The sequence below is a fragment of the Cloeon dipterum genome, chromosome 4 (genome assembly GCF_949628265.1).
Source record: "Cloeon dipterum chromosome 4, ieCloDipt1.1, whole genome shotgun sequence".
Taxonomy (NCBI): domain Eukaryota; kingdom Metazoa; phylum Arthropoda; class Insecta; order Ephemeroptera; family Baetidae; genus Cloeon; species Cloeon dipterum.
The window spans coordinates 5344137-5370476 of NC_088789.1; the positions used below are offsets into that span (position 1 = coordinate 5344137).

General features: G+C 40.5%; 5 protein-coding genes across 24 annotated transcripts in view; 2 read left to right on the top strand and 3 right to left on the bottom strand.

Annotated features, from left to right (window-relative positions):
- Positions 1 to 439: 439 nt before the first annotated feature.
- On the bottom strand, positions 440 to 8417 carry LOC135942346 (uncharacterized). The gene is made up of 20 exons (XM_065488414.1): positions 8213 to 8417; positions 7802 to 8024; positions 7646 to 7752; positions 7434 to 7588; positions 7051 to 7219; positions 6846 to 6993; positions 6690 to 6787; positions 6413 to 6633; positions 6057 to 6235; positions 5823 to 5998; positions 3625 to 3831; positions 3029 to 3239; positions 2871 to 2977; positions 2664 to 2818; positions 2433 to 2601; positions 2231 to 2378; positions 2079 to 2182; positions 1804 to 2024; positions 828 to 1009; positions 440 to 758 (listed from the first exon to the last, which is right to left on the bottom strand). The coding sequence occupies exons 1-20, from the start codon at positions 8365 to 8367 to the stop codon at positions 567 to 569; spliced, it is 3327 nt and encodes a 1108-aa protein (XP_065344486.1). The 5' UTR covers positions 8368 to 8417; the 3' UTR covers positions 440 to 566.
- A 559-nt stretch (positions 8418 to 8976) lies between these two features.
- LOC135944087 (organic cation transporter protein-like) lies at positions 8977 to 12036 on the bottom strand. Its single transcript, XM_065490821.1, has 10 exons — positions 11552 to 12036; positions 11208 to 11424; positions 11039 to 11145; positions 10793 to 10947; positions 10268 to 10436; positions 10061 to 10208; positions 9904 to 10001; positions 9630 to 9850; positions 9329 to 9510; positions 8977 to 9231 (listed from the first exon to the last, which is right to left on the bottom strand). Exons 1-10 carry the CDS (start codon positions 11704 to 11706, stop codon positions 9025 to 9027), a joined length of 1659 nt encoding a protein of 552 aa, XP_065346893.1. The 5' UTR covers positions 11707 to 12036; the 3' UTR covers positions 8977 to 9024.
- Positions 12037 to 15437: 3401 nt separating this feature from the next.
- Positions 15438 to 18598, bottom strand: LOC135944086 (organic cation transporter protein-like). Of its 2 annotated transcripts, XM_065490820.1 has the most exons (10): positions 17955 to 18595; positions 17693 to 17906; positions 17502 to 17608; positions 17292 to 17446; positions 17068 to 17236; positions 16871 to 17018; positions 16707 to 16810; positions 16434 to 16654; positions 15898 to 16079; positions 15439 to 15837 (listed from the first exon to the last, which is right to left on the bottom strand). In XM_065490820.1, the coding sequence occupies exons 1-10, from the start codon at positions 18107 to 18109 to the stop codon at positions 15628 to 15630; spliced, it is 1665 nt and encodes a 554-aa protein (XP_065346892.1). In that variant the 5' UTR covers positions 18110 to 18595; the 3' UTR covers positions 15439 to 15627. The 2 variants fall into 2 exon arrangements, with proteins under 2 accessions (XP_065346891.1, XP_065346892.1); XM_065490819.1 differs by having other exon boundaries at positions 15438 to 15837; positions 17693 to 18598.
- Positions 18599 to 20558: 1960 nt separating this feature from the next.
- Positions 20559 to 22150, top strand: LOC135944088 (nuclear speckle splicing regulatory protein 1). The gene is made up of 5 exons (XM_065490823.1): positions 20559 to 20715; positions 20830 to 20965; positions 21063 to 21221; positions 21276 to 21483; positions 21540 to 22150. The coding sequence occupies exons 1-5, from the start codon at positions 20699 to 20701 to the stop codon at positions 22061 to 22063; spliced, it is 1044 nt and encodes a 347-aa protein (XP_065346895.1). The 5' UTR covers positions 20559 to 20698; the 3' UTR covers positions 22064 to 22150.
- Positions 22151 to 22454: 304 nt separating this feature from the next.
- LOC135944083 (serine/threonine-protein kinase MARK2-like) overlaps positions 22455 to 26340 on the top strand; it is a 30191-nt gene continuing 26305 nt past the window's right edge. For 10 of the 19 annotated variants that reach the window (XR_010575272.1, XR_010575273.1, XM_065490799.1 and 7 more), the window contains exons 1-2: positions 22455 to 22589; positions 22886 to 23128. Coding sequence is in view for 17 of the 19 variants with exons in the window: in XM_065490799.1 (XP_065346871.1) it covers positions 23103 to 23128 (26 nt within the window). In the remaining 2 variants the exon portion in view is untranslated. The remainder of the gene's footprint in view (positions 22590 to 22885; positions 23129 to 26340) is intronic. The other 9 variants (XM_065490811.1, XM_065490805.1, XM_065490807.1 and 6 more) reach the window with 1 other exon arrangement.

Genomic DNA, 26340 nt, shown 5'->3' on the forward strand with positions numbered 1-26340 from the left:
AAACGTATTACTTTATTACTTGGCTCGTGGAAGATGATATAGAGAAGTTTTATGGCTTCATTAAGTCGCGCGCTCTCATGAAAAGACTTGATTATCGTGCTTGCAGACGATTGAAACTCTTTTCGGCGAGCGTATCCAATCGTTTTGGGCACTCTCTTTCGATTGATTCGCATGAAACTGCGCAGCGGGTGGAAATGGTGAAATTTGCGCCGTTTACAACCCATTCGCCGCTTTTGCGAAACTATGGAAAGGCGCCAGAATGGGAACATTTCGCTTCTGCGTGCAGCAACCAAATCATGACCTCGCACGATTTTTAATATTGGTTTTTACACGTGAATTATTGCAAAAATTCCAATAAGAAAGAGCTATGAAAGAATCCAAATAATTTCCCCTTTGTAAATAAATAAATGCATTTCAATAATTTAAAACCACGTTCAAATCAACTTTTTGCAATAGTATTCGCCTTTAATTCAGAACAAATTAAAATTATTTTCAAGAGTCAAGAGGGTGATTTTTATGAGTCATTCGTTTCAAATGGTGACATACTCGGCGGGGAGGAGAAAGCGTCAACATTTCGTCATCTCAGACTTCTTCTCTATTCCAGCGGTCTGCTCGGCTTGCCTGGACAAATCTTCGGCCTCTTTGATCGAGACGGGCAACGCCAGACCCTTTGTCTCGGGCAGAAACAAGGCCATGGCCGCGGCGAGCAGGGCAGCCGCGCCGAAAAGGGCCAGCGGTAGGAATTTGGAGAACTGCGACTACGAAAGAGAAACACAAATCACGCATTGAGTCACGCGATACCGCACTAATTTAGCGCGTGGTCTTACAAGTAGCGGTGTCAGGGGAGCCAGCATGGCGCCGCTGCGACCCACCATTAGGCAGATGCCGAGCAGCGACGTCCGCAACGTCGTCGGGAAAATCTCCGCTGTTGAAATGTAAACGGTGTCGTAGGCGCCGGTTATTGCGAACTTGCCGAACAGGTACACACCCAAACGAGCAGATCCCGCTTCTGCAACTCGATAGTTTCAAATTATAGCACAAAACCAGTTAATATAATTTTAAAGTTTTTTGTCCATTAAATTACCGTCTAACCCAGTAGGCATTTATTTAAAAATTATTGATTGAAAAAATTACGCAATGTCCCACTTTCAACTGATAAGATATGTGAAACAAAAAGTTAAATTCAGATTTAATTTTTCTGAGTGTATGCATAGAAATCTATCCGTCTATCATAAACTGCTGTGAATATTTTCTTTTAAAATTTTTAAGTTAATTTACTTGTTTACGAAAAAATGAAATACTTAAAAATGTTTATGATTTGTCCTGTTCTATTAATATTTTTACTGTTAATACACCTCTGGACAAAGGGTTTATCTAGGTTAAGCTATTTCCATCCACTTTAAATTTTAAGTAAAGTTTCCCCAAACAAATTCTTATCTCAAAAGAATTACTTTGTTTCCGCTAATTTTCTGTTGTAGTTTAAAGTTTACGTTCCAACTGACCTCTTCTCTGCGTGCGTTTATATATGTGTGCATATTTTAATCTAGCTAACCAGCCAATCATTTGGGGCACTGAGATCAGTGAAGAAATTAATAACATTCATGGCTAAAACAATAACAAAAAGCTTGCAATATCTAAGTGAGGACTGACCGTACGCTTTAGCACTTAAAATATGTAGCATATTTTTCAAACTGTGCCATATGACAAAATCAGTTTTTCATCTGCACCAAAAATATGTATTTTTGGATCCCTCAGATTATTTATATAGTTCAATCCGCTTTAGCTGAGGAATATTGTACGCACCTTTGGGAATAAATGGGTTTGCGAAACAGGCAAAGCTGCTGGCCGCAAACATGATACACAGAGTCCTTCGCCGGCCTAGTCTGTTCATGCACTGCCAAGTGATAATGTACGAGGGCGCCTCGACCAAGCCGGTCAGGATGAAATTTAAGTACTGGTTTTCCGTGCCGGCCAGCGATACAGAATTTAAGGACAGTCCGTAAAATACTAAGTTGGAAGCAGTCCTAATAAATTGAAAATTAAAAAGTGAAAAATTGACCCAAAAATTTGGTTCATACCAAAGGTAGGAAGTTAGAATGAGCCTGAGAAGCAAAATTCGGCTCTTTGTCACTTGCACGAACGATGTCCATAATGAGTCCCCGTTTTCACTATATTCCACGTCCTGTAAAATCTGTTTTGAACATCATTCAATCCAACTAATTTTTAGTACCACTCGATTAGCTTGGTCGTTTTTCCAGTCTTTCATCCGCTCCTCGCTGAGCTCGACACAGTTGAGTTTTGCGGCGTATTTGACCACTTTCTTTGCGTCAGCCAGTCTGCCCCTGGATAAAAGCCACCGGACTGACTCCGGAACCAACCTGTTGACTTGACGCAATTAACATGGAGCATAATTTTGTTTCTCTGTACTATACCTTATGTAAAAGATGAAGAGCAGGGCAGGCGCGTTCAAAACTAATAAGATGCTGCTCCAATCTTTGAAAAACCACGCGGCGGCTCCGACCAACACGTTTCCGCAGGCGTACGCAAACACGATCACCATGAATCCCACAACCCTGTGTCCTGGAGTAACCATTTCCAAAGCTGTCAGAATGTATTGTGTGATGCTTTAATAAAATTGCATGGTTGTTGAATTATTTTGCTACCTAAAATGAAGCAAGTTGAGTAAATGTTTCCACCGAAAATGGCCTCGATCGTTTCTAGAGTCACGAAAATTTCGTAACTGGTTGCAAGGGTTTTCATCATGCCGAAAACTCCGGACAGGAAAAGGGCCAGGACAAGTGCTGTTTTTCGGCCGTACCTTCTCCAATCATTACTCAATGAAGAAACACGAAGAAAAATAAATTACTCACTTGTCTGATATGAATCCAGAGATGGGCATGCCAATCATTGAGCCGAAATTGTGAAATGTTCCAACCAATGCGAGTTTCCATTCATTTTCAGAGCACGTGAGTAAAAACTAAAATTGAATTGACAATCTATCCCGGATCAATTCTATATTTAGTATTACCTCATGTTGGATGGACCTCTCTGGCCCACTGAAAACCCACTCATTACATCGTCTTTGCGTACTCCTGTCAAACGCACAAGAGTCGTTCGAGTTAGAAAACATATAGCACGCCGCCGGCTTGCCGCTTCGTTCAAAAGGGACCGCGTCTTTCAGCCAGGGAGGCGAAAAGGGTGACGATTCGTTAGCGTCACCGCATGATTCGATCAGGCATCTGTGGATTAAAAATCAAATCCTGAATAACCTCATGACCTTAAAATATAGAATGCAAACTTTTGTATTGGTGTTTTAAAACAGATAAATTTATCAACTTTAAGGATAATTAATTTTGGTTTAAAAATGTTTCTCAATTTTTTTCAACACTACTTGAGATTGCAGTTCAGTTGAAAATTTCAAAAATGGATTGTTCTCGATTGGTTTAATTTTTACAAGAAATACTTAACATTTTAAAAATTGATTTTGGGTTGCTATGAGTTAAAAATACATATCACTGTTAATTTTCCTCTCTGTGCCGTCTATCTTTTGAGTTTGGAACGTGGTCATAAAACTCATTAAGTTTTGCTTTCCTCACCAGATATCTAACAATTATTGCGAATTACCTGTGAGGCACAATGGCGGCTATGAACACGTATCCCATCATTCCGACGGCGCTGAATATGATGGCCAGGCTCACGAGCATATATTGCCTGATTTGGTAGAGGCCGCACCCTCCGATTTCGTGCAGCATCTCGTCGAACTCCTCATTGACACCCATCTTCGGCTGGCGAATCGACTTAGACGAATGTGCTCTTCCTTGGTAGGAGCCGCTATTTTAATGTTTACCAACTTTTATTTGTGCGATATCCATGCAAAGCGCGTTAGTAAATACCACCGCTGGAACGACGCAAGCCGCATTCCTTTCTTTTGCATTGCTTTATTAACGTCAAGATGCAAAAACGTGTAAATACTTTATTATGCAGAAAATTAATTTAAAACAACAACAAATAATCCTATTAATAAGTGAAATTAAATAGGGTGGAGAATTGTAAGCCGTTATGTAACTCTATCTAAAACAAACTATAGTTTTCTTTGTACGATTATTACGTCAATTTATTCCGCAATTATTTAATAGCACATGTTTTCATCATACAGCTCATTGATTTTCCAGGCCAAAACCCCTGCGACCGCAGCTGAAGAGCCGAAAAATAAAGTGGCAACAGTGACGATAGAGTCTACAAAAATAATAAAAATCACTAGCTCTGGCCAAACGCACGACAGCTTTTAAGTGGAAATCGATTCACCAGCATTGGCGTTTGTGGTGCAGCCAGCGTGCCAAAATTGCCTATCATGCTGCACATGCTGAGCAAAGAGATGCGAAGCTTTGCTGGGAAAATATCGGCGGTGAACACGTACAGAACATCATAATCCAAATTTATGATGAATTTTCCGAGAAGGTTGACAGGAAGATGAGGAGCAGCGTCTAGATTATTTTAAAGCGCACATAAATTATTATTAATATATAAAAAAAAAGAAAATGAACCGTCCCCGTCTTATAATATCTCGGTGGTTTATTTTAATATATGGGGCATGGAAAAGTGGGATGCAAATTGACCTTTTTTAAAAATATAGTGTCCCTCCATCCCTCTTTTTTTGCGTTGCTTTGATAGAAATAGTTTTGCAAGTTAAATTAATATTTCCTAATAGCATATATTTACAATGCTTACTGTCGCGAGCACAAATAATGATGGACTAACAAAGCAGGCCGCGCCAAGCACAAGGTCTTCCTGTGACCTAGTTGATTCAAGCTCAAACCAAAAGTGATCAAGTACAAAGACGCCTCCACTAATAGCTTTCAGGATTAAGTATTCTGTGCCGGCGTGCGATACCGAATTCAACAGAAAAACCATGATAGACAATGTTCACTGCGGGCCTAATAGTTATGTTGATTAATAAAGATTAATGTTCAAATTGCAGTTTTCTAACCAATCGGTCAATTTGACAATTTTCCCAATTCTTTAAGCACTCGTCCCCTCGAGTGACTTCGTTCATTTTAGCCGCGAACAGAATATCATTTTTAGCATCGCCCAGTCTTCCTCTTGAGATTAGCCAACGCACTGATTCCGGCAAAAGCCTGCGGTTTCCTTGATCGAAAATAGTTGATAAAAGAGCCAATCGGAAATGTTACAAAAAGTATATGATTAATATTGATTAAAAATGTTTCGCCATTCTTTTAGAGTCCAAGCGACGTTATGCCAAATCTACCGATCTTTCGCAGCATCTCTTCAAACTCCTCATTGATCCCCATTTTGAACAAGATCAGTCCTGTATAATATATATGTCACGGAAGTTTCTATTTAAATGCTTTTTGTAGTGCAAGAAGTGTCATATTGCGGTAAACATATCAAACTTTTTTCACGCTGCCGTCAATCTTCGCCATCCCTGTTATCAGTTCAACAAACAACTTACAAGTTTGTGAAAGGTGAACTGTAGACAGAAATGTTAAATGCTTTTTAATGTTTTTAATATGGAAAACAAGGTAAATTGATTGTAAACCGCCCTCTATTTTACTGACAAGATATAAATATTAACATAAATTAAAAAGTCTATACAATAATTTTTTCTTGTGTATCTAACAAATTGATAAAGCGTGTACTTTAGATACAAAAATGTATTACTCGCCACTGGAAAATCTAATACATCTACATAAGATCGATATTTTTCTTACTTTTCTTCAGCTTTTAAAAATATATTTATAAATTTTATTTCCAGTTATATCGGTAGTACGCATTTTTATTAATTAGCTACGAGTAACTAAAACTTCGTTGTGCAAGCATCTTCTTTTTGCATTTTGGGCTGATTTGATAGCTCTTCGGCCTCCTTGATTGTAACTGGCAGGGCCTTGCCTTTTGTCTCAGGAAGCAAAAGCACCAAAACCCCTGCGGTGACAGACAAAGCAGCGAAAAAATGAAGTGGCAACAGAGTAGACACGCGGCTCTGAAAAAATTGAAGTAAAAAGCATAATATGACAAATTTTTTTTACTTTCTAACCAACCATCAGGGGCGTTTGCGGTGCGATCATTGTTCCAAAATTACCGATCATGCTACAAATGCCGAGCAAGGAGTTGCGGAGTTTTGTGGGGAAAATTTCGGCAGTAAAGATGTACAGCGTATCATAAGCTGAGGTAATTGCCAGTTTGCCAAGAAGGTAGGCAGGGAGACGGAGTGCGGCACCTAAATAAAGGAGCATTGGATATACAGCTGCTGCTCTTTCTTCCTATCCTGAATAATCTAGGGGTGCGCGTTCAGTAAATATTAAATCAAGCTATCCTAGAAAAATTTTTAAGATGAAAGCAGCGTTACCACTTAAATGGCTAATTTTTTTTAAAAGATTTGCCAAACTGCACTTACTTTTGGGCGCAAATGGACTTGCAAAGCAGGCTGCGCCGCATATAACGAGTGCTATGCACATTGTCTCCCTGCGGCCTATTATTTTCAAGCTGAACCAAGTAATCACATATGAGGGTGCTTCAACCAAGCTTGTCAGAATAAAATTTAGGTATTTGTTTTCTGTCCCAGCGTAGGAAACTGAATTCAGAGACAATCCGTAGTAGATGATATTCACAGCAGCCCTTTAGAAAAAATGGAATTGCAATATTTTCTCTCTCGATTTGCAAATTATACTTACCAGCAAAACGAACACACAGCCAGTCTGATCAACAAGATTGGGCTTTTGCTTACTTGTTGCATTGCTGACCGTGCAGAATCTCCGCATTCCTCACTGTCCTGAAGCGTGTAAAAAATTATCACCCTTAATCAACGTGTGCCTTGTCTTTTTTCGAACCACTCGAGCAATTTGTCCGTTCTCCCAGTCCTTCATGCACTCGTCCCCTAGATTAATTTTGTTCATTTTTGCCGCACACATAATCTGCTTTTTAGCATCGCCCAGTCTCCCTCTGGAAATCAGCCACCTTACTGACTCTGGCATTATCCTGAAGAATATAAATAAAATTAATTGTGGTGGGAATGGCATCGTCAAAATATCTCACCAGAAATATAAAACAAATAGCAGAGCCGGTCCGGACAAAACCCTCAAAATGTATTTCCAGTCTCTGAAAATCCAGGCGACTGCGCCAACGACAGCATTTCCCAGGGCGAACGACACGACTATAATTATGTAAGCTAAAACCCGCTTGCTTGGCGTAGTCATTTCAAAGGCTGAAAATGAAATATATTAAATCAATTGTAAAATAATCATAGATATTGTTGTAAAAAAGGTTATAAAATTGAAATTTTCATATCATCTAATTATCTGGTTTTGATTTGAATTCTTCACAAACCAGTGCAATCGACCAATAAATATTTTTTTAAATATTATCATATTTATATATATGATACATTCAAAAGAGTCCTTTGATGAAGATGAACATGCCTAAAATAAAGCAGATCGAATATATATTTCCTCCAAAAATCGGTTCCATAAATTCCAGGAGCAAAAATTGTTTATAACTGCTAGTCAGAGTTTTCATCAAGCACAACACACTGGACATAACGAGCACCAACGCCAGGGTTGATTTCCTTCCATATCTGCCAATACATTTGAATTAATCCTTGAAAGAATATTTTCCAGTCAAGTATATTCACCTGTCAGAAATAATTCCAGCCAAAGGCATTCCTATCATGGCCCCGAAACCATGAACTGTTCCCACTAGCGCCAGCTTCCACTCATTTTCCGGGCACGTCAACAAAAACTGCTCTGTTTTGAATCATATAAAGTGCAACGTCTAATCAACAAATTACGTCAGTTTGAATTGATCGTTCCGGCCCGTCAAAAATCCACGTTTGGCATCTTTCCTTTGCGCTTCTGTCGAAGCTACAAACGCTGTCCGCGGTTGAATTGAAACTTAGAAACTTGACGCACGACTCGGGCGTTCCGTCCCTATTGAAAGGCACGGCATCGTGTAGCCAGGGAGGCAAAAACGGTGAATTTAAACTCTCGTCTCCACACGAATGAATCAAGCATCTAGAAAAAAATTTAAAAAAATTGTAAGCTTCTAGTATTTAACAATTTTTTTTCAAATAGAGTCGAGTGAAGCTGTTCTCTATATATCAAGTATAAAATGAACTTAAAATTAGTAGGTAAATCGCACTTTGCTGCCTCGATATTTAGTCTATTTCCGCTGTATTTGTGCTATCTGATTTGTTTCATACCTGTGCGGAACGATAGCAGCAGTGAACAGGAATCCAATGAAACTGACACAACTAAACATCATTGCAAGACTTAAGAGCGAATATTGGCGCATTTGGAAATATCCAAAACCGCCGATGTTTCGCAAAATTTCGTCAAAGTCTTCGTTGATGCCCATTTTGATCCAGTCTGGTACGGCGCCTTTGTCCGAATGGGGGACAAAATCGCAACGTGATATGACTGTTTAAATAGTAATTTTGCTTTGTTTACTGCAGTGATAAATATGTCAACAACTTTTACAACGCTTCAATTAAAACTGCACATCGCAATGTATGAAGCAAACAAGAGGGTTCTCACATAGCATGGAATTTAATAAAATGGAACAGCAAATCTTTCGCCATAATGCGCAGCTCTCAAAATTGGGAATTTCTTTCAATGTTTCGTCCAAGCATTATTGCTTTATGTATCAAGTGGTTTCTTTAGATAACTAAAACGTACACCAAGGATATGAAGTAAAGAGAAAACAAATATAGCTTAGGTTTGACTATATTCATGCGAATAAAAGTCTCGGGACAACCAAAGGTTCATTAAATAGCAAATTTTATTCATTTACAACATTTTACACAAATTCGGCTTAAAACGATCACTTGAAATGATATCATAAATTAATGATGAGGTCTTTTAATTGTTTTATATTCACGGTGTAAAATATATGAAACGAGTCTTGCCATACCTCTCTCATTACCTTAAAACATTACGTCAAATATTTAAAACAAATGTGTATATGCATCAATATTATACCACTTATAAAAACATCAAGTATTGATAATAATAATTAAAACCTAGTAACGACACTTTGATTCTCGACCACGGGCTTTCCCTTTGATTTTGGCTGTACGGTCTTCATATTCAGGTCTTCGGCTTCTTTGATCGTCACTGGCAGTGGTTTTCCTCTGGTCTCCGGCAGCAAAAGTGCCAGGAATCCAGCAGCCGTGGACAGCGCACCGAAAAACACAAGTGGAAATAGCGGTGTCAAGCGGCTCTGCAATTTTTCATGAGAAAAATTTTAAATAATGTTAAGAAAATTCAAAAAGTTGTCACGAGTTTAATTTTTCTTATTTTATTAATCAGCAGCTTACCATAAGGGGCGTTTGCGGAGCAATCATTGTGCCGAAGCGGCCCATCATGTTGCAAATGCCGAGAAGCGAGTTTCGAAGCTTGGTTGGGTAAATTTCAGCGGTGAACACGTAGAGCGTGTCGTAAGAGGATGTGATTGCAAATTTGCCGAGAAGATATATGGGAAGACGGACTGCTCTGTAACCTGGAAATCCCAAACGAGTCGGTGATATTTACAAGTTTTTCCTCTTCAAATATACGTCACATTTCGCCTCTGACTGAGGCCAGTAAAAAGAGTGACGGGTTCATGTTCTAATCACTTACTTTCTGGCACAAACGGACTGGCGAAGCAGGCTACCCCGCAAAGCAGGAATGTGAGGCACAAAGTCATCCTGCGCCCAAGTTTTTTCAGGCTCACCCAGGTGACAATGTACGAAGGAGCTTCCACCATACTTGTTAGAATGAAGTTCACATATTTGTTGGCCGTCCCCGCGTGTTCAACTGAATTCAAAGACAATCCGTAGTAGATGAGATCCGCGGAGATCCTTTAGAAATTTGAACTAATTAACAAAGAAAGTATAGGTGGCTAAATGCTTACCAGCAAAATGAGCAGACTGCCAGTCTGACCAACAAGACGCGGCTTTTGCTGACTTGCTTCAGTGACTTCCACAGAGAGTCTCCGTTGTTCTCCTTATCCTATATTTTTCAACCAAATTAACCAATGGAGATCTATATTGAACAGTTTTTATTCTTACCACTCGGTAGATTTGTCCATTTTGCCAGTCCTTCATCCACTCCTTTCCTAGCGTGACTTTGTTCACTTTAGCTGCGTGTAGAATCTGTTTCTTGGCATCGCCCAGCCTTCCTCTGGCAATCAACCAACGCACTGATTCTGGCAAGAGCCTAAAAAATCCCTCATTGAAAACTGCCCATTAATTCCACGTCATTATTTTTTAATATACCAATAGTAAAAAACAAAAAGCAGTGCCGGTGCGCAAGTTGTATATAAAATGTATCTCCAGTCCTTAACAGCCCAGGCGACACCTCCGACAATAGCATTGCCCATGGCGAATGAAATCACGATCACCATGTACCCTAGGATCCTCTTATTGGGAGTGACCATCTCAAAGGCTAAGAGAATATTGTCAAATTAATTACACATAATTTTCGTCAGTGATTCCAATTAAAGTTATTTATGTTTCATTTTTGCTATCATTGCTAAAAAAAACTTCGTTGGAGAAATATCGATTGGAAAAAAATCACGCAACATTGAAAAAAATAAACCGTTGGTAAAAACAGATTTGCCAAGGTCATGCAATATAATAATAGTCAATAGGATGTTTTGACTGGACTCTATGTTATCTTCTCATACGTTGCGCAAAACTATGAAAATAGGCATCTAACCAATAAAGTCCGCTACCAAAAATGCGTGTCGACATTTTCATGAGAGTCACCGCATTAATTTAATTGGTATTTCATAAACTTGCCTAAAATGAAACAGATGGAAAAAATATTTCCACCAAAAATAGCCTCTAACGCTTCCAGAAACATAAATGTTCCGTAATTAGTGGCGAGGGTTTTCACCAAGCACAATACACTTGACATGACGAGCACTATCGTCAGCGTAGTTTTCCTTCCGAATCTAAAAATTGGAAAAGTAATTTTAAATTACGGAAATATACCGTTGATTTCTTAAAAATATATCGAATAATTGTTGAATAGGATATACACACCTATCAGAAAAAAATCCAGCTAATGGCAGTCCGATCATTGCTCCGAAACCGTGAGCTGTTCCCACCAGTGCCAGCTTCCATTCATTATCTGGACACGCTAACCCAAACTGTACAAATTTTCATTGAGATTAGTAATTTTTAATGTACTGTATTTTCATATTAATTTTACCTCAGTTTGAATCGTGTTTTCCTCCCCGTTGTATACCAAAGAGCTACATTCCTCAACGTCCTTATTAAAACTGCATGTGTTTGAGGAGTCATTGAGAGACTGGTACATGAGACACGAATGCGGCACCCCGTGGTCATTAAACGGCACAGCCTGATTCAGCCAAGGAGTTTGAAATGTATAATTTTTGCTGGTTTCCCCGCAAGTTTCAACCATACACCTAAAATATTTGGAAACAAAAATAATTCCAGGCATCATAAAATTTATTTAATTATTGCCTATTTTAAATGCGTTGGACAGAATAAAAATCATAAAATTGCTTAACATTATTTAATTGCAATGTATACCTGTGCGGGACAATAGCAGCAGTGAATATGAATCCAATGAAGCTGACGGAGCCAAACATCATACACAGGCTGAAAAGTACGTATTGGCGAACCTGGTAGCGGCCAAATCCGCCGATCTCTCGTAGCATCTCATCGAACTCCTCGTTAATTCCCATTTTGAATCAGTCTGGTGAGCAGTCTGAATGGAAAGAAAGCTCAGTGTAATATGAATTATGGCTGCTGTTTAAACATAACTGTTGCGCTGCTGTTGATAAAAATGTCAACAGTTTTTTGACGCTTCGATTCAATCGTTAACTAGGCGCACAAAGAGAAATACGAACCAAACAACTTAAAGTTGCGTGACAGGTGCAATGGAATGCCAACAGAAAATCTCCTTCAAAACCACCTCCAACCGCGACGCAGCAATAGAAAAAGTCACCAGTATGTAGTCCGACGTTTTGTAATGTGTTTCCAAAAGTAATTTCAACTTCTATTTGTAGGGGAACTACTAGCTTGTAAGTGGATCATTTTCATAATATGTTTTCAATTTGCTTGTGATTATAATGAAACGTCAACTATTACTTACTAACTAACTAACTAACTATATATATATATATATATCTTTATCAGCGCGAAACAGCAATAAAACGAATGTTAAAAAACGTGTTTTTAATATAAGTGAATATATATGTTGTGTAAATATGTTGATAAAATTAAAATTTATTGTTAAAAACTCTATATTCACTTATTTTTTAGCCATGTAAACCATAACAATGTGTTTTATTTATCTCCGCATAACTATATGTCCTATTTTTCCGCCATCACTGATTAATCCCGTTAAATTCAGTTGTGATTTGTGGAACATCACAGACTTGAAATTTCTGGTGCTTTATAGCAGCTGGGACACCTTGATTGATACAGGCAAGTGAAGTGCCTTTGGTCTCGAACAGGAGCACGGCCATGGTGACTGTGTTCAGATCTACGGCGCCGAACAGCAGACATTGAGAGAAGCGCGTCTGCGACAGATATACTTATATATTATATAAATGGCTAGGTGGCTACTTTCGTTTTATGCAAATCAGCGCTCACCAAGAAAGGCGTTTGCGGTGTCACGCCAATTTGGCCCACCATCGGACGCGTGCCGAGCAAAAAGTTATTGCGAAGCTTGGTTGGGAAAATCTCGACGGTGAACACGTACGCAGTGTCGTCAGCCGAGGTGATTGCGAATTTGTCGAAAAGGTAGAGTAGCACTCGGGTCGCTCCTGTGATTTGCTTCTTTTACAAAATTAACCTTATTTGTAAGTAAGACAAATAACACTGTATTATTAGTTTTATATTAATTAAATCGTTATGTCTTAATGCCTGGTACAAAGGCATAGCGAAGCAGTCAATGCTGCTCGTGAAAGACACCGCACAAGGTCCTCCCACGACCTACCCTGCTCATACACTGCCAGATGATCGGATTTGTGAAGAGATAATAATTGAATGCTAGAAAACAAGTGTAAAAGTGAGGCGAGGCACAAAAATATGGACAGAATTATTACATCCCAAAATTCAAAATCAGCCATTCCTCGAGTCTCTCCCACTGACCCTTTTTATACTCTTACTCACTCACTCTCTCTCTCACTCTCTCTCCTTCCCCAGAATCGCATAATACTCGCCCTCTTCTAGCGTGCCGTCCGTCACACCGCATCTTCACAAATATCCGATTACCGTTTGCTCCTCCACCACCAACGACACGATTTCTCGCGGGCATTCGTCTTCTACAAGGTGTTTTTAATCCCCATTTCGCTATAAATTTCCTCACAACAACCCCCCCTGCAAAACAATGTACATAAACTTGCGTTTTGCCTGAAAACAATTTTTTTTTTTCGAAAACATGTAGCTCCATTAAAAAAGTATTCAACAAAATATAATTACCCCAAACAAATTATTTCGTTCACCAGCAAGAAAATAACAGACGGCCCTTCTGACTTACAAGATTGGGCTTTTGCTAACTTGCTGCAGGTGCGCTGAATCTCCGCCACCCACTTTTTGCTGAAGAAGCTTAGTCTGAAAGTCAAAACGTGAGTCTGTTTTTGTCAAACCACTCGGCCAATTTGTTCATTTGCCCTCATCCAAGAAAACCTCCAGAGTGACACTATTCATTTCTGTCGCGGACAGAATCTGTTTTTTTTTCTCGCACCGTCCAATATTCCTCTGGCAATGAGCCATCGCCATTGGACTGATTCTGGTAAAATCTTGCAAATGAGTATAAAACAGATAGTTTTACGATGTGTGTATTCTTAAAAAAAAAAATAGGATAAATTATGATGAGCAGCGCCGGTCCACACGTGTATGTCCAACGCATAATCTCCAATCTCTGACAATTAGTGTCCAGGCGACAGCGCCAACGAGAGCATTGCGTACGGCGAAAGCGAGCACGATCATACCCCAAAACTTTCCTATTTGGAGTGACCATTTCAAGACCTGTGAAGAAATCCATTTTTTAATGGAATTCATTTTTTTAAGTATAAGGATATTAGATATACTTAAATTGATGCATAAAATAAAGCTGATTGCGTAAATATTGCCTCCATCACTTTGGTGGCTACGAAGAATTCGTAATTTGTGGCCAAAGATCTATTTGACCAAGCCATAGCCAAATGTAAAGAGCAATCACCAGCGCTGTTTTCTGCAACCAAGTCGAATTCCGTTCAATAAAAGAAAACGAAAAGAACACAATTTTTTATCAACACCTGTCAGATATTAGGTCAACTATTGGCAGTCCGATCAAGGCCCAAGCCCGTGAATTGTGCCTACCCGTGCCAGTTTCCATTCGTTTTATGAGCACATCATCGAAAACGGAAAAAATCTGGATCAATAAAAGCTCGCATTGTATAAACACGCGATAATTCTGGGTTTCAATAGTCCGCTCTGGTCCATCAGCAATCCAAGAATGGCACATTTCTTACACGCTCCTGTTGAACCTGCAAACGCTGGCTTTGGTTAAATTGAAATTTTCAAAATTGGCGCACGGTTTTGGCTTTCGTCTCCGCAAGCTTTACTTAAGCGTTTATTTGAAGTCGGGAATTTTTTTGGTGTTTAAAAATTAATTGTTTATTAGACACTATCGGCTTACGACGATAATACATTTTTGTTTCTCAAGAAACAAAAATTGCTATTTGCTTGGAAATAAATTATCAACGTTGGGTTTCCCACTGCAATACAATTTGCAGTCAAGACTCATTTCTGTTCCAATATTTTTATTTCTTTTAATAAATTATTTTAAAAGGAAAATATTATAAAATCTGGGCTCTCCTATAGCTATTCCGCCTATAGCTAATTCTCCTCCTATTTCCAAATTCATGATGTGTAGCCCGGGTAGCTGTCAAGACGAATCCAATAAAATTAACACAGCTGAAATCTATTGCAAACCTTAATAGCAAAGTAATGGATAATTTGCAAGAGCCCTAAGACACCAATTTCCGAGAATTGCGCCAATGTCCTCGTTGATATCGATTTTACTCCTCTGATGATCCGCTTTAGATCGACGAGAGCTGGAAGTTTAATACTACTCATTTTGCGTTACACTTGTTTTAAAAACAATTTTGTCTGCTAAGCTGGTTCTGCATTCTCAAAACAAAAACCGTTAAACTCTCTCCTATACGATGAGCGCTCCTAACAGAACTTGACTTAATGAGCTTGAGATGAGACTACGCTTATATACCAAATCATTTTGTATGCAAATAAATGCTCTGTGCATTTTCGATCACTGAAAAGCTTAATCGTATGAATATTAGACATTAGAGCTAGACATAAATATAAAAGCACTATTATTTTATTTTAATATTATGTTGCCTGTTTGAAGTAAAAATATCTAAGTATTTTCAACTTTTTAACAAGGCACCTAAACGTATGCTGGTCCAAATAATGAATGCAAGAAATTCTCATGGTACTCAAAATAAGTTTTTTTATTCCTTGGAAATTGTACACTGGCAGCATCATTCACTTAAAAGTTTAAAATTTGTTGCATGTGACTAAATGAAAAAGTGCAAGAAAGGAATCCAATTTGTACAGAAAGGTAAAAAACAACGTTTTGTCAGTAAAACAAATGATTAAATTATTTGATTCGTTGCTTCCTGGTCCGATTGGATGTCCTCTTGGTTTTGTCTCAGCTTTTTGCGCTGCTTGGATATCTCCTCTGCCTCCTTAATTGTCACCGGAAGCGACGTCCCCTTGCTTTCAGGCAGAAATAGTGCCAGGGCGCCAGCAACCAGGGCGACCACTCCAAACAAAGCGAGTGGCAAAAATTTGGAGAATTTCGTCTGCGCAAACCACATGATATTGTTAGTTGTTTTGCCTCTCGTAATGGGAGGTTTTTTTACAAGTAAAGGTGTCTGCGGTGCCAGCATGGAACCAATGCGGCCCACCATCGAGCACGTGCCAAGCAGCGAGTTTCGCAGCTTTGTCGGGAAGATTTCGGCCGTGAAAACGTAAACCGTGTCAAATGCACCGGTTATTGCAAATTTGCCAAACAGGTACAATGGCAATCGAGCTGCACCTGCGTCTAAAATTAAAGTTCTTCAGTTTTTCAATCTAATTATTAATTTTATTTATCTTTGTTTATCCTAGTAATGTAAAAAATCGACTTTATCTACAAATAAATGAGTGTGGCCATCACTAGATGAAATGTGCTGACACATGTTTGTTGATTCTAAAAATTTCAATATTTTTTACAAAATAGAAAGAAACAACTGCCTACGGATATTGCAAACGGTAAATGTTAAATTAACTATTGATCAATGAAGCCTGTCTATTGTTGTGTAATTTTAGCGGCAATGACACTTAAACGTAGGCTGACTTTCCTTGAAAGTGCGTGCACCGAATTAATATACAATGCGCGTGCCGCTTCTTTACTTACTGTCGGGCACAAACGGATTTACGAAGCACGCGATGCCGCTCGCGACGAACGTGAGGCACAAGGTTCTCCTGCGACCTAGTCTGTTCATGCACTGCCATGTGATCAAGTACGAGGGTGCCTCCACCAGGCTCGTTAAAATGAAGTTCAGGTACTGGTTTTCCGTCCCACCCAGCGAGACGGAGTTGAGAGACAAACCGTAATAAACGAGCGTCACTGACGCCCTGAAAAAGTTTAAAAATATTAATTTTAAAAACAAATAAAGTATTAATGTACCAGCAAAACGAGCAAAGGGCAAGTCTGAGAAGCAAAACACCACTTTTTGTCACCTGCCGCAAAGAAGACCAGAGATTATCACCCTTGCCTGTGGCGTCAGTATCCTATTTAAAAAAAATTCTCACTCACAGGTGGTGCAAAGTAAACTCGATTAATGCTCATACCACTCTGTCGAGTTGTCCGTTCTGCCAGTCTTTCATACTCTCCTTATCAAGATCTGCCTTGTTTAATTTTGCAGCGAATTCGACCACTTTTTTCGCGTCCCCCAGTCTTCCCCTCGACATAAGCCACCGCACAGACTCGGGCAGCACCCTGCAGACCTAAACTGATATATTTGAGCGAGGGATGAGATGGCTCTCACCAGATGTAAAGGACGAAAAGTAAGGCGGGTGCATTTGTGGCCCACAAAATCACTCGCCAGTCTCTGGCAGCCCAGGCGATGAGACCCATGAGTGCATTTCCTACGGAATAAGCGAAAACGATCACCATGTTTCCCACTACCCTTTTATTAGGAGTGACCATCTCGAGAGCTACGATAAATTATTATTAGGAAAGATTGAAATGAAACGTGTTTGGACTTGGAACCTAATATGAAACTGATTCCGTAGATATTTCCTCCAAACATAGGTTCCATCATTTCTAAGATCACGAAAAATATGTAAGAAGTAGCTGCTGTTTTGAGCAAGCCGAAAATTCCAGCAGACACCAGGGCAATCACAAGCGCTGTTTTCCTGCCATACCTTCAACAAATATAATTTAATAGAAAAACATCAAGAAAGATTAGAGTGCTCTCACCGATCGGAAATAAATCCAGAAATGGGCAGTCCGATCAAAACACCCAAATTGTTCAGTGTGCCGACTAATGCGAGTTTCCATTCATTTTCAGGACACATCAATGAAAACTGCGGGGGAAAATGAAAATTACTTAAATTTTAGGATTTATTTTTTTTTTTAAATATTTTTAGATTAAATTAAAATTTTAGTACTTCAGTCTGTATAGTGCGCTCTGGACCATCCATAACCCAAGAGTAGCATCTCTCCTGGACATTTCTCTCAAATTCACAAATTGTGGCGTTCAAGCCTTGGAACATAAGACACGATTCCGGCTGCCCGTTCGATTTGAAAGGAACAGCCTCAGACAGCCAATCAGGCGTAAACGGTGACGTTTCGCTCTCGTCCCCGCAAGCTCCGATCAGGCACCTTTCGCTCAAATGAAATATTGAAGCAAAGAAAAATATGAAATTGTACCTGTGAGGCACTATAGCGGCAGTGAAGACGAATCCGATGCTGCTGACCGCGCTAAACATTATGGCAAATGCGACAAGGGTGTACTGTCGGATTTGGTAAAGGCCGCAAGCTCCGATGTCGTGGAGCATTGCGTCGAAATCCTCGTTGACTCCCATGCTGATCGGAATTAACTCGGCAAATAAATGCCACTGACCCAGAGCAGTTTGACTAGAGCATGAGCCGCGGATCGACGCGAGCCAACCGACTTGTCGACTTGATCAGCCACCGCTCCAAATAGGTTTAATTGCTCACGATCAAGCCGTGTTTACTATCACTTTCAAGTTTGGTTGCAGATCTTTTTAAGATTAAAGCAGGACTTGTCGCTTATTTGAACCAGAACTGAGATAAAATAGACCAGACAGAAATCTCATTTTCAAATAATTAAAAAACTATAGCTCAAGGGAAAATTGATAACCTTGATATTGAACAGTCCAATCAAGGCAAAATATTCTTGTTACAAAATGAAATCAAGGCACGATTGCTATCAATGAACTACTTAAGATAGAAAAATATTAAGAGATAAGAAAGACTTACTGAAATTTTATGGTGCCTTTATATGAATTAGATTGTTTGCTGCTCGAGCTCTTGAATTAACATATAGTCGTGAGCACAGTTATAAACCGTGATAATTTGAGAAATTGTTATAAGATTGAGCAACTCTCCCGAGCTGCAGCTTATAGACATTAAACACCATACCCGTTTGGGTATAGTGAAATAATCTTTAATCTTACCTAAGTCTAAACCTAAATCTTACCCGTTTGGGTAAGATTTAAATGAAATCAGTAAAATTTTTTGCTTATAAAAATGTGGGGGACTTTGCACTTGTTTTAATTCTGTTGTGTTTATTATAAACGATGGCAAAATATTATTCTTAACATGTACACTTTTTCTAACAGTGGAAAGACTCTTGGTTTTTTCCTCCACCGCCTCGATTAACCATCTGTTGCCTTCACGAGATTTTTGTCTCCGGTAAAAACGTGTGTTTTTTTAACGAGTGTTTAAATTTTAAAACCATATTTGCGGGTTAAGACGGTGAATATTGCCCAGAGACGGCTGACCATAACGCAAGTTCCGAGCTGCTCTTTCTGCAAAGCCAAAAATTGATATTTTTCAACAATCCAATCAAGACGCGCTTTTTCTAGCAGACCAACAATTTTCAAAAAAATCAGAACAAAAACAATATCATCTGCAAATTTTCTGAATACCAAACAATAAATTTGGTCGCAACACAGAGCAAAAAATCGTATTGTGTTGGTAGAAAATAATTGTTCTGATTTTTTTTCATTAAATATCTTCCTCCCCTGGAAGAACGATGTTGTACCGGTCGGGTTTCCATCTCTTTGGCCACTCTGTAAACCAGATGATGTTTGTTAAAATCATTTTCGTGATGGTGTAATTTTAAAATTCGCTTTTCGATATTCAGTGAGAGCTGCTTTGGATGCCGTAAGTACGCAAAACCCAAGGAGCAATTCCTTCTGTGCCGGACGAACTTTTTTGATGGGTCAATCGAGGCAACAACTATATCGAGCCAGCCATTTGGAGGTGGTGACTGCTGTAAATCCTCCCTCATCAGCACAGAGTCTCATTCTCTCATTGTCAGACAGAGTGAAAAGCCAAATTTTAAACACGAACTGCAGCAGGCGGAAAGTAGGCCAGAAGAGGATGATGTTCTTTTAAACGAGACAGAACTGGAGGAATGGCTCAGAAATATTGACTCCATTGTCAACAAGGACCAGTCTTATTCCTACCAACTCTGTTTTTTTGACGATTGAAGTGATTATACACCAGTATTATATTAAGTAACGCCCGTTTATTTAATGTATTAATGGTATTAGTAAATTAAATACTGAATATATTATGTAACAGTTTCCTATATTTTTTATTATTATACTTGTTTATTTTCATCTAAGTCAAAAATACATAATATAATGTACAGGTCAGGTATTTACAGACGAAAAAAGGCTACAACGCTAGCGGAAAACCGATAAAACAGACCGTAGTTATCGCGATGCGCTGATTTCAAAATCATATCAACAGCTAGAAAATTTAGGCCCAATCCTTGACTTAATAAGTGTCTCGCAATAAACATGCTTCTAAAAAAAAGACTTCAATATTGTGCGAAACCTGAACCTGTGTAATAATTTTAGTGTTGTAAACCTAGAATACGTTTAATGAAATTTTCGATTTTAAAATCCATGATAGGAAACTCGTTGGTAAGGGTTTAGGAGCATCAAACCAGATTGGAAAAACTTGCTAAAAATGCTGGTCGAACAATTATTAGTGAAAAAACTGTCTTTTGATCATTTTTATTGCTAGACCTTACTCTAAAGGAAATATATTCAAAAGCGAAGCCCCACGTAGATACTAATTTTTATAATAGTCTTCATAATTAATTTAAAAAAATTAACCTTTATTGTTTTCTGCTCAAAATTTCCTGGCACAAATTTGCTCATTTTTGTCAGTGGATGTCAAGCGATGGTGGATTTCGCGCCACGCGTAATGAAATTCAGTCAAGAAGTTCATATTTCTGAGGCTAGAGGGCAACATGCTGCGCTAAATCCAGTTAAATCCCATCCCATAATGTTTTGGTTCACACTCGCAGCTCCAACGTTTTGTTCTTGCCGCATCAACAACCAGATTGACTGAAATCTAAATCTCGGAAGTCTCAATTTCGATTGTAGAAGTTTATTTAGAAATAACTGAAAATGGCATTTCAGAAAAAGTAAGGCATATGTATATGAAATTTATTTCTCATAATCTCCCTTTTTGTTTTGATCCTCTTTTCTCTCATTTTACCCTGAGAAAACTAAACCAGATAACGTATTCATTTCTGCAGGTACGGACTAACTGTGCCTAAAAAGAAGTCAGAGCCGGAGGAAACTGGAGGAGCTTTGAAGCCTAGACTGTCATGCTTTGAAGAGGACAGCGACGAGTCTGAGCCTGAGAGCAAGAAAGTCGGCCAGGCCATTTTGGTACGCAAATAAAATGATGTTTTTATTTTAAATTCTTTCATAACTAATTTTTTCGCTTTTAAAATAAATAATTTAATACGGAAAATTTGAATTGTAGAGGGCAAGTGAGAAAAGCACCCAGAAGAGAGCGACGCAACAACAGCTGAAAAGGGCTCTTGATGAGGACCCCACGGTATTCCAATATGACGAGGTTTATGATGACATGGAGCAGCAGAAGGCAGATACGGCTTCAAAAAAGAAGGACGTAGCTAAAAAAGTATGTAATCGATCCTGAGATTGGAATCAGATGGTAACCTTTTGCGCATTGCAGCCAAAGTACATTGAAAACCTGTTGAAAACGGCTGAAAGGAGAAAAATGGAAAACGAAAGAAGAATTGAAAGACAGGTGCAGAAAGAGAGGGAGGAAGAGGGTGAAGAGTTCAAGGACAAGGAAGAATTTGTCACTTCCTCATATCGGGCGAAGCTGGAGGAGTTCAAGAAACAGGAGGAGAAGGAGCGAATGGAAGACGCCGTGGAAGGTTTGGGTTTCAGCTGGTTATTTTGACTTTCTAATCTCAAATTCAATTGCTTGCAGCCCTGACAGACGTCACGCATCAGAAAGACCTTAGCGGTTTCTACAGAAAGATGTTCCGCGACCAGTACACTAAAAAGGATGATGAGGATGAGTCAAAAGAGGACCAGGTTAAAGAAAAGATAGAGGCATCAAAGCCTGAACGGAAGTACAGAACGAGGAAGGAGTCTTCCAGCGAGAACGAGGCTGAGGATGAGCCCAAACCGACTGAGGGTGGAAATGAAAAACCTGAGACTGTGCCTGTGGTGAGAAGGAGCAGCAACAGCAGCAGCAGTAGCAGTTCCAGTGGTGACAGTAGCAGCAGCAGCAGTGACTCTGAAACTGAGGAGAAAGAGCCGAAGCAAAAGAAAATTGTAGAGATCAAGGATAGCAAAAGTGTCGAGAATGTGAAGGAGGTGAAAAAGGAGGAAAAGCCCAAGGAAACTCCGAAACCTAAAGTTAATATTTGGGAAAAGAGGACTGTAGGTGCTGCTTTTGATGCTGCGCTGATGAAGTATCTGCAGAGAAAGGCTACCAGGGAAGCCTAATGAGTTGGATTATATTTATTGCAATGCATAGTGAGAATTGAAATCTATTTTTTGTTTTTTCTTAAATAAATTGATTATGACCCAGTATACATGAAATAATTTATTTCCTGCGCGCACCGGTTCGACTCTGAATAATTTTGTTTCATTAGTTTGGAAGGGCGTCAAGTGGAATGTGGAATGCGAGAAGTGTCATAACAGCGGAGGGGGCGACAGGCCATAAATGTCCAATTAAGGTGACAATAAAGGTTCGGCGGTGTGCGTGCGACCTGCCGAAGCGGTCCACTCCATACACCGTGACCTCTGAAAGGTGTGCAAGGTACACAAGGCCGTTCTCGGCCGGCCGGTGGTGACGTCAGAATAGTGAGCCAATGGGAGTGCACGATGGCCACAGACCTGCGCACACTTGGCTCGCAATTCTAGTCGGTGCTCCGCCATCTTGGAACGGACTGCTCTCGGTGATGAGTGTTTTAGGGTGGTTGTGTCACATTCTCTGACCGAATCTCCCGCATCTGCGCCACTTTCATGGGTGAGTTTCGGTGCTAGTCGACGCGGCGCCGAACTAGGTGTCTGCCGGCACGCCGACCGGCCGCCGATGGAGCCTCCGGCGGCCGGGAAGCGGCCGCAAACGCTCCGTCTCGGCTGACGTCCCGTGTCGGCCTCGCCCGGCCGACCCTTTCGGCCGCCTTTCCACCCTGGAAGGCCATTCTGGCACCGACGGTGTGATAGGGGCGTGCCGGACTCGAGCCGTCGCGACCCCGTGGCATCCGCGGGCCCTGCTATGCTGGTGTTCTCCCTTCTGACGGTGCCCTGTTTGTTTTCCAGGCCAGCGCGAGCCGATTCGTCCCGCGGGTGCCGACCAGGTGTCCGATGTGTGCTAGCGAAGCGGCGAGGCGGCTCCGCAGCTAGCCCCCATCTGGTTTTCTGACCACTTTAGCACAGACATTTTGAGACCCGACTGCAGCAGTTTGAGTTTTTGGAACCATGTCCACAAGCATGAGGACCACCCTGCAGACCGTTCCCGAGTCGCTCCCGGCCGACCATGTCAGCAACTCGTCCTCAACCAAGGTCTGTTTTCCACTCTTCCACCGTCCATATACGCTTACTGATAGCTTACCGTCCGTCTATTCCACCTTCGGCTCGTGTGTACAATCATATTTGTTTGTTTGATTTTTCCGTCGATTCGCTCTCAAATCATTTTTGTCTGCTTCTGTCCGTACGAGAGCAGCAGTCCATATTTCGTGTACTCGATTCGGTAATTATCAATCAGACCGGAACTGACAATGTGTGACGACATCTGTCGTACTGCCAAAAGAGGCTTCTCGACGGACGTTTACAATTTACTCCGGGCAGAACTGGTCTTTGATCTGTTTTGATTTCGCACTACTCGATAATTATCAGCGTTGTGTAAGAAGCAAACAAAACGAGATGGATAACAAAATCGACTGTTGAGTTGGAGACTAGTAAGAATAATACGAAATCATCCGTAGGAAAGCCTCAAAACGCTTGAAATTTCTAATTAAGTTGTCAAGTACGTGTTTTCAAGTGACTATATTTTGGATAAGGAAAATAATAAATAACTTGCTTTAATTTGCTTATTTTAAAAGGCAGTTTTTCGCTTTGGCGTGACGAGACGCAGGTTGTTGCTTTCTTTCTTTCTTTCGAGCTGGCTGGCTGCATGAAGCAAAAAGGAAGGTGAAACGAGAAGGAAGGGGGTTCAGGTGAGCGCGAGTGAGTCATCCTCTGGCGAACGAGGCTGCTTTGCGGCTTCTCTCAGGACAAAGACCCCCCCGCTCCTGTCGCCGCCGATGTTGCTGCTGCTGCTGCTGCGAACTGAGCAAAGCAATTTTCCGTTTACTTTCTTATTAAAAGCAGGGCCGATTTAATTTTTAATTCGGCGACGCACGCCAAGCGAGCACCGCGTCACCGCGCCTATCGATTCGCTTTTATTGTTATTACGCTCACATGCATGGCACACGGAGCGCCCTTTGTAGCCATCAGCGCGAAAAATAATGGCTGGTATGCGGTTGTGTCAAAGTGCACGGCATTTCGCGCACGGCGATTATTCTGCGATTACCCACCGATTCCCACTTTGATCAATATGCATTTTCCGCAGCTAAAATACACCTTAATTCAATTTCAACACATTTGCTGACACTTACCCCCAAATTTAAATTAACAGTCAAACCACAAGGGTTTTTAATTATCTAATCTATATTATCACTGTCACGATTTTGACTTTGTTACATTATTAAAAAAAGTTATGTCCTGGATGGCATTATTCTATAGTATATTTTTTGTCAGTCTGATAAAACCAGTACTAATAATTTCCATGCAAATTTCTAGTGTTACAATTACGTAGGTAGAAAATAATGTAACATAAATTACACTAAGGTCCCAACGTAATGGTCAAGGGCGGCGGGGCGCCTCTCAAGCCATCTATTTGCGATCTCCCTGCGCTACAAGCCTCAAAAGTGCTTCGTTACATTAAATATCAAAGAACCCATTTCCACCCGCGCGTGATCCATTGAACATAATTATGCTTTGTCGTCGACATACCAGGAACGAATCGCCCCTGTTCACTTCGCGGAAATACATGCGGCGATCAACACCAATCGCTGCTGCTGACGCTGATCAGAATGAGCAATAAAATACGTTCGCCGAGTGCATCTGTCATCCGCTGAAAAATTGAATCGCTCGTTGTGCATTGCAAACAATCTGTTGGGGATAGTGCAGCTCGCTCAATGCGATCGAACAATGCGCTGAAGCCTCTATTCACTGGGCCGATCAAATTACACTTTGTTAATAATTGTGGTAACAGATATTCCATGTTTCAAGTAAATTGGGTTAAAATTGTATCGCGCCAGTGTCCACGAGTAGAATCAAAATGATAAAAATCATAAATCTAATGTAAATGCTTCTATAAATAAATATGAAAATTTACAATTTAACTGGCGCTTAAATGAAATATTATGCTTCAGAAATAAGTTAGTGCGGTGAATATCCCGCACGATTATCCAAAGGAAGCGGTCTGCTACAGGAACAAAGGAAGTGGCAATGCGGAAGTTAGCTGTATCATTAGAAAAAGAAAAAATTTGTGTAAAGAAAAAATGTCGCCCACGTGTGCAATCAAGCGGGGGCAAGCGTTTGCCAAGGATTGCAGCCCATTTTGTATGGTCTGGTCGGACGGCGGTGTCGGTTCCGTGACCCTTAATAGGGCATTTAATCGCTCCGTGGGAGTGGAGTCTGCGATCGAGCAGGTGTCTCAGTCAACCGCCTGCTGCCATCTGGGCGTGGTGCGCGGCAAGCTGCAGGCGCCCACAGCGGACGCCGAGCGAACCAAACCGACGGATGGATGATACGTCCCATTATGCAAATCGCGCCGAATAAACTTTCGCTCCGAGCGAGCATCCTCTCCGTTTCGTTCGTTTCTTGCTTCGTCTCTCACTCAGATGGAGAAATTGCCGACCGCCGAGTTGGAAAAGACACACTGATCTGGAGCACTGACTTTCACTTACGCTAATTACTGCGCCTGTCCACGCCTCAGGCCGTCCTCTGCCTGTTTTTGTTTTGACTTTTCGGCTGCCCCTAAGTGAAGAGAGTTGCAGAAAAAGCTTACCGCCGGCACTTTAAATCGATGCCATCGAAATTCTTATTTGGCCGCAGACAGCTATCATGAAAAGTGGATCCAATCAGATATTTGATTATATTTAGCTCAACGAAAATTATAAATTGTCATTTTTTTAATGTCAATAATAAAGATCCTAATATTGTTTTGAAGAAGTATTTATTTAAAAACAAGAATGCGGTGATAAGTGACGAATTCTTCCGATTATATATTACCCGATTTACCAGTGGCGAGTGCCGCCATCCGTGGTGCAATCTGTGAGCAATCTTGTTACCTGACAATAAAGCGAAAGAAACCCTTGCACACGTTCGTCGGCCATATCTCTGTGAGAGAGACAATAATCCACTTAGCTAGTGACACAATTGCACGACGCAGGGCCGGGGAAAAAATAACGACTCCGTGCATCGGTGAAGGGCTCGCGGCTGATATTATTTATGCAAGCCGCTTACTTTCCGCCGCTTGAACTGCGCTCTCGGATTGTTATGCGCGCGAACATAGTTGCAGCAAGACGTGAACTTGTTGATTGCGCGCGGCGAGCACGCTCATTTTCTCGGATGGCAAATCAATGAAGGCCATCCAAGGAATTTTTGTCCTGGCAAGGAATGAGCCGTGCTCCTCTCGGTGGCTGGATATAGAGACGCGACCGAATTGT

What these genes read in the sequence shown, in the direction of transcription:
- LOC135942346 (XM_065488414.1), bottom strand. Translation starts at nt 8,367, where the DNA reads ATGGGCATCAACGAAGACTTTGACGAAATTTTGCGAAACATCGGCGGT. An exon ending in TTCGATCTGCTTTATTTTAG is followed by an intron (nt 7,220 to 7,433) that starts GCATGTTCATCT and finishes TTTCATTTTCAG; the next exon opens with CCTTTGAAATGACTACGCCA. An exon ending in CTCAACTTGCTTCATTTTAG is followed by an intron (nt 2,602 to 2,663) that starts GTAGCAAAATAA and finishes ACATTCTGACAG; the next exon opens with CTTTGGAAATGGTTACTCCA.
- LOC135944087 (XM_065490821.1), bottom strand. Translation starts at nt 11,706, where the DNA reads ATGGGAATTAACGAGGAGTTCGATGAGATGCTACGAGAGATCGGCGGA. An exon ending in AAAACACGATTCAAACTGAG is followed by an intron (nt 11,146 to 11,207) that starts GTAAAATTAATA and finishes AAATTTGTACAG; the next exon opens with TTTGGGTTAGCGTGTCCAGA. An exon ending in CTCCGCAAACGCCCCTTATG is followed by an intron (nt 9,232 to 9,328) that starts GTAAGCTGCTGA and finishes GAAAAATTGCAG; the next exon opens with AGCCGCTTGACACCGCTATT.
- LOC135944086 (XM_065490819.1), bottom strand. Translation starts at nt 18,109, where the DNA reads ATGGGAGTCAACGAGGATTTCGACGCAATGCTCCACGACATCGGAGCT. An exon ending in TCTGGATTTATTTCCGATCG is followed by an intron (nt 17,447 to 17,501) that starts GTGAGAGCACTC and finishes TATTTGTTGAAG; the next exon opens with GTATGGCAGGAAAACAGCGC. An exon ending in GCCCTTTGCTCGTTTTGCTG is followed by an intron (nt 16,655 to 16,706) that starts GTACATTAATAC and finishes AAACTTTTTCAG; the next exon opens with GGCGTCAGTGACGCTCGTTT.
- LOC135944088 (XM_065490823.1), top strand. An exon ending in AGAAGGACGTAGCTAAAAAA is followed by an intron (nt 21,222 to 21,275) that starts GTATGTAATCGA and finishes TGCGCATTGCAG; the next exon opens with CCAAAGTACATTGAAAACCT. An exon ending in AATGGAAGACGCCGTGGAAG is followed by an intron (nt 21,484 to 21,539) that starts GTTTGGGTTTCA and finishes AATTGCTTGCAG; the next exon opens with CCCTGACAGACGTCACGCAT.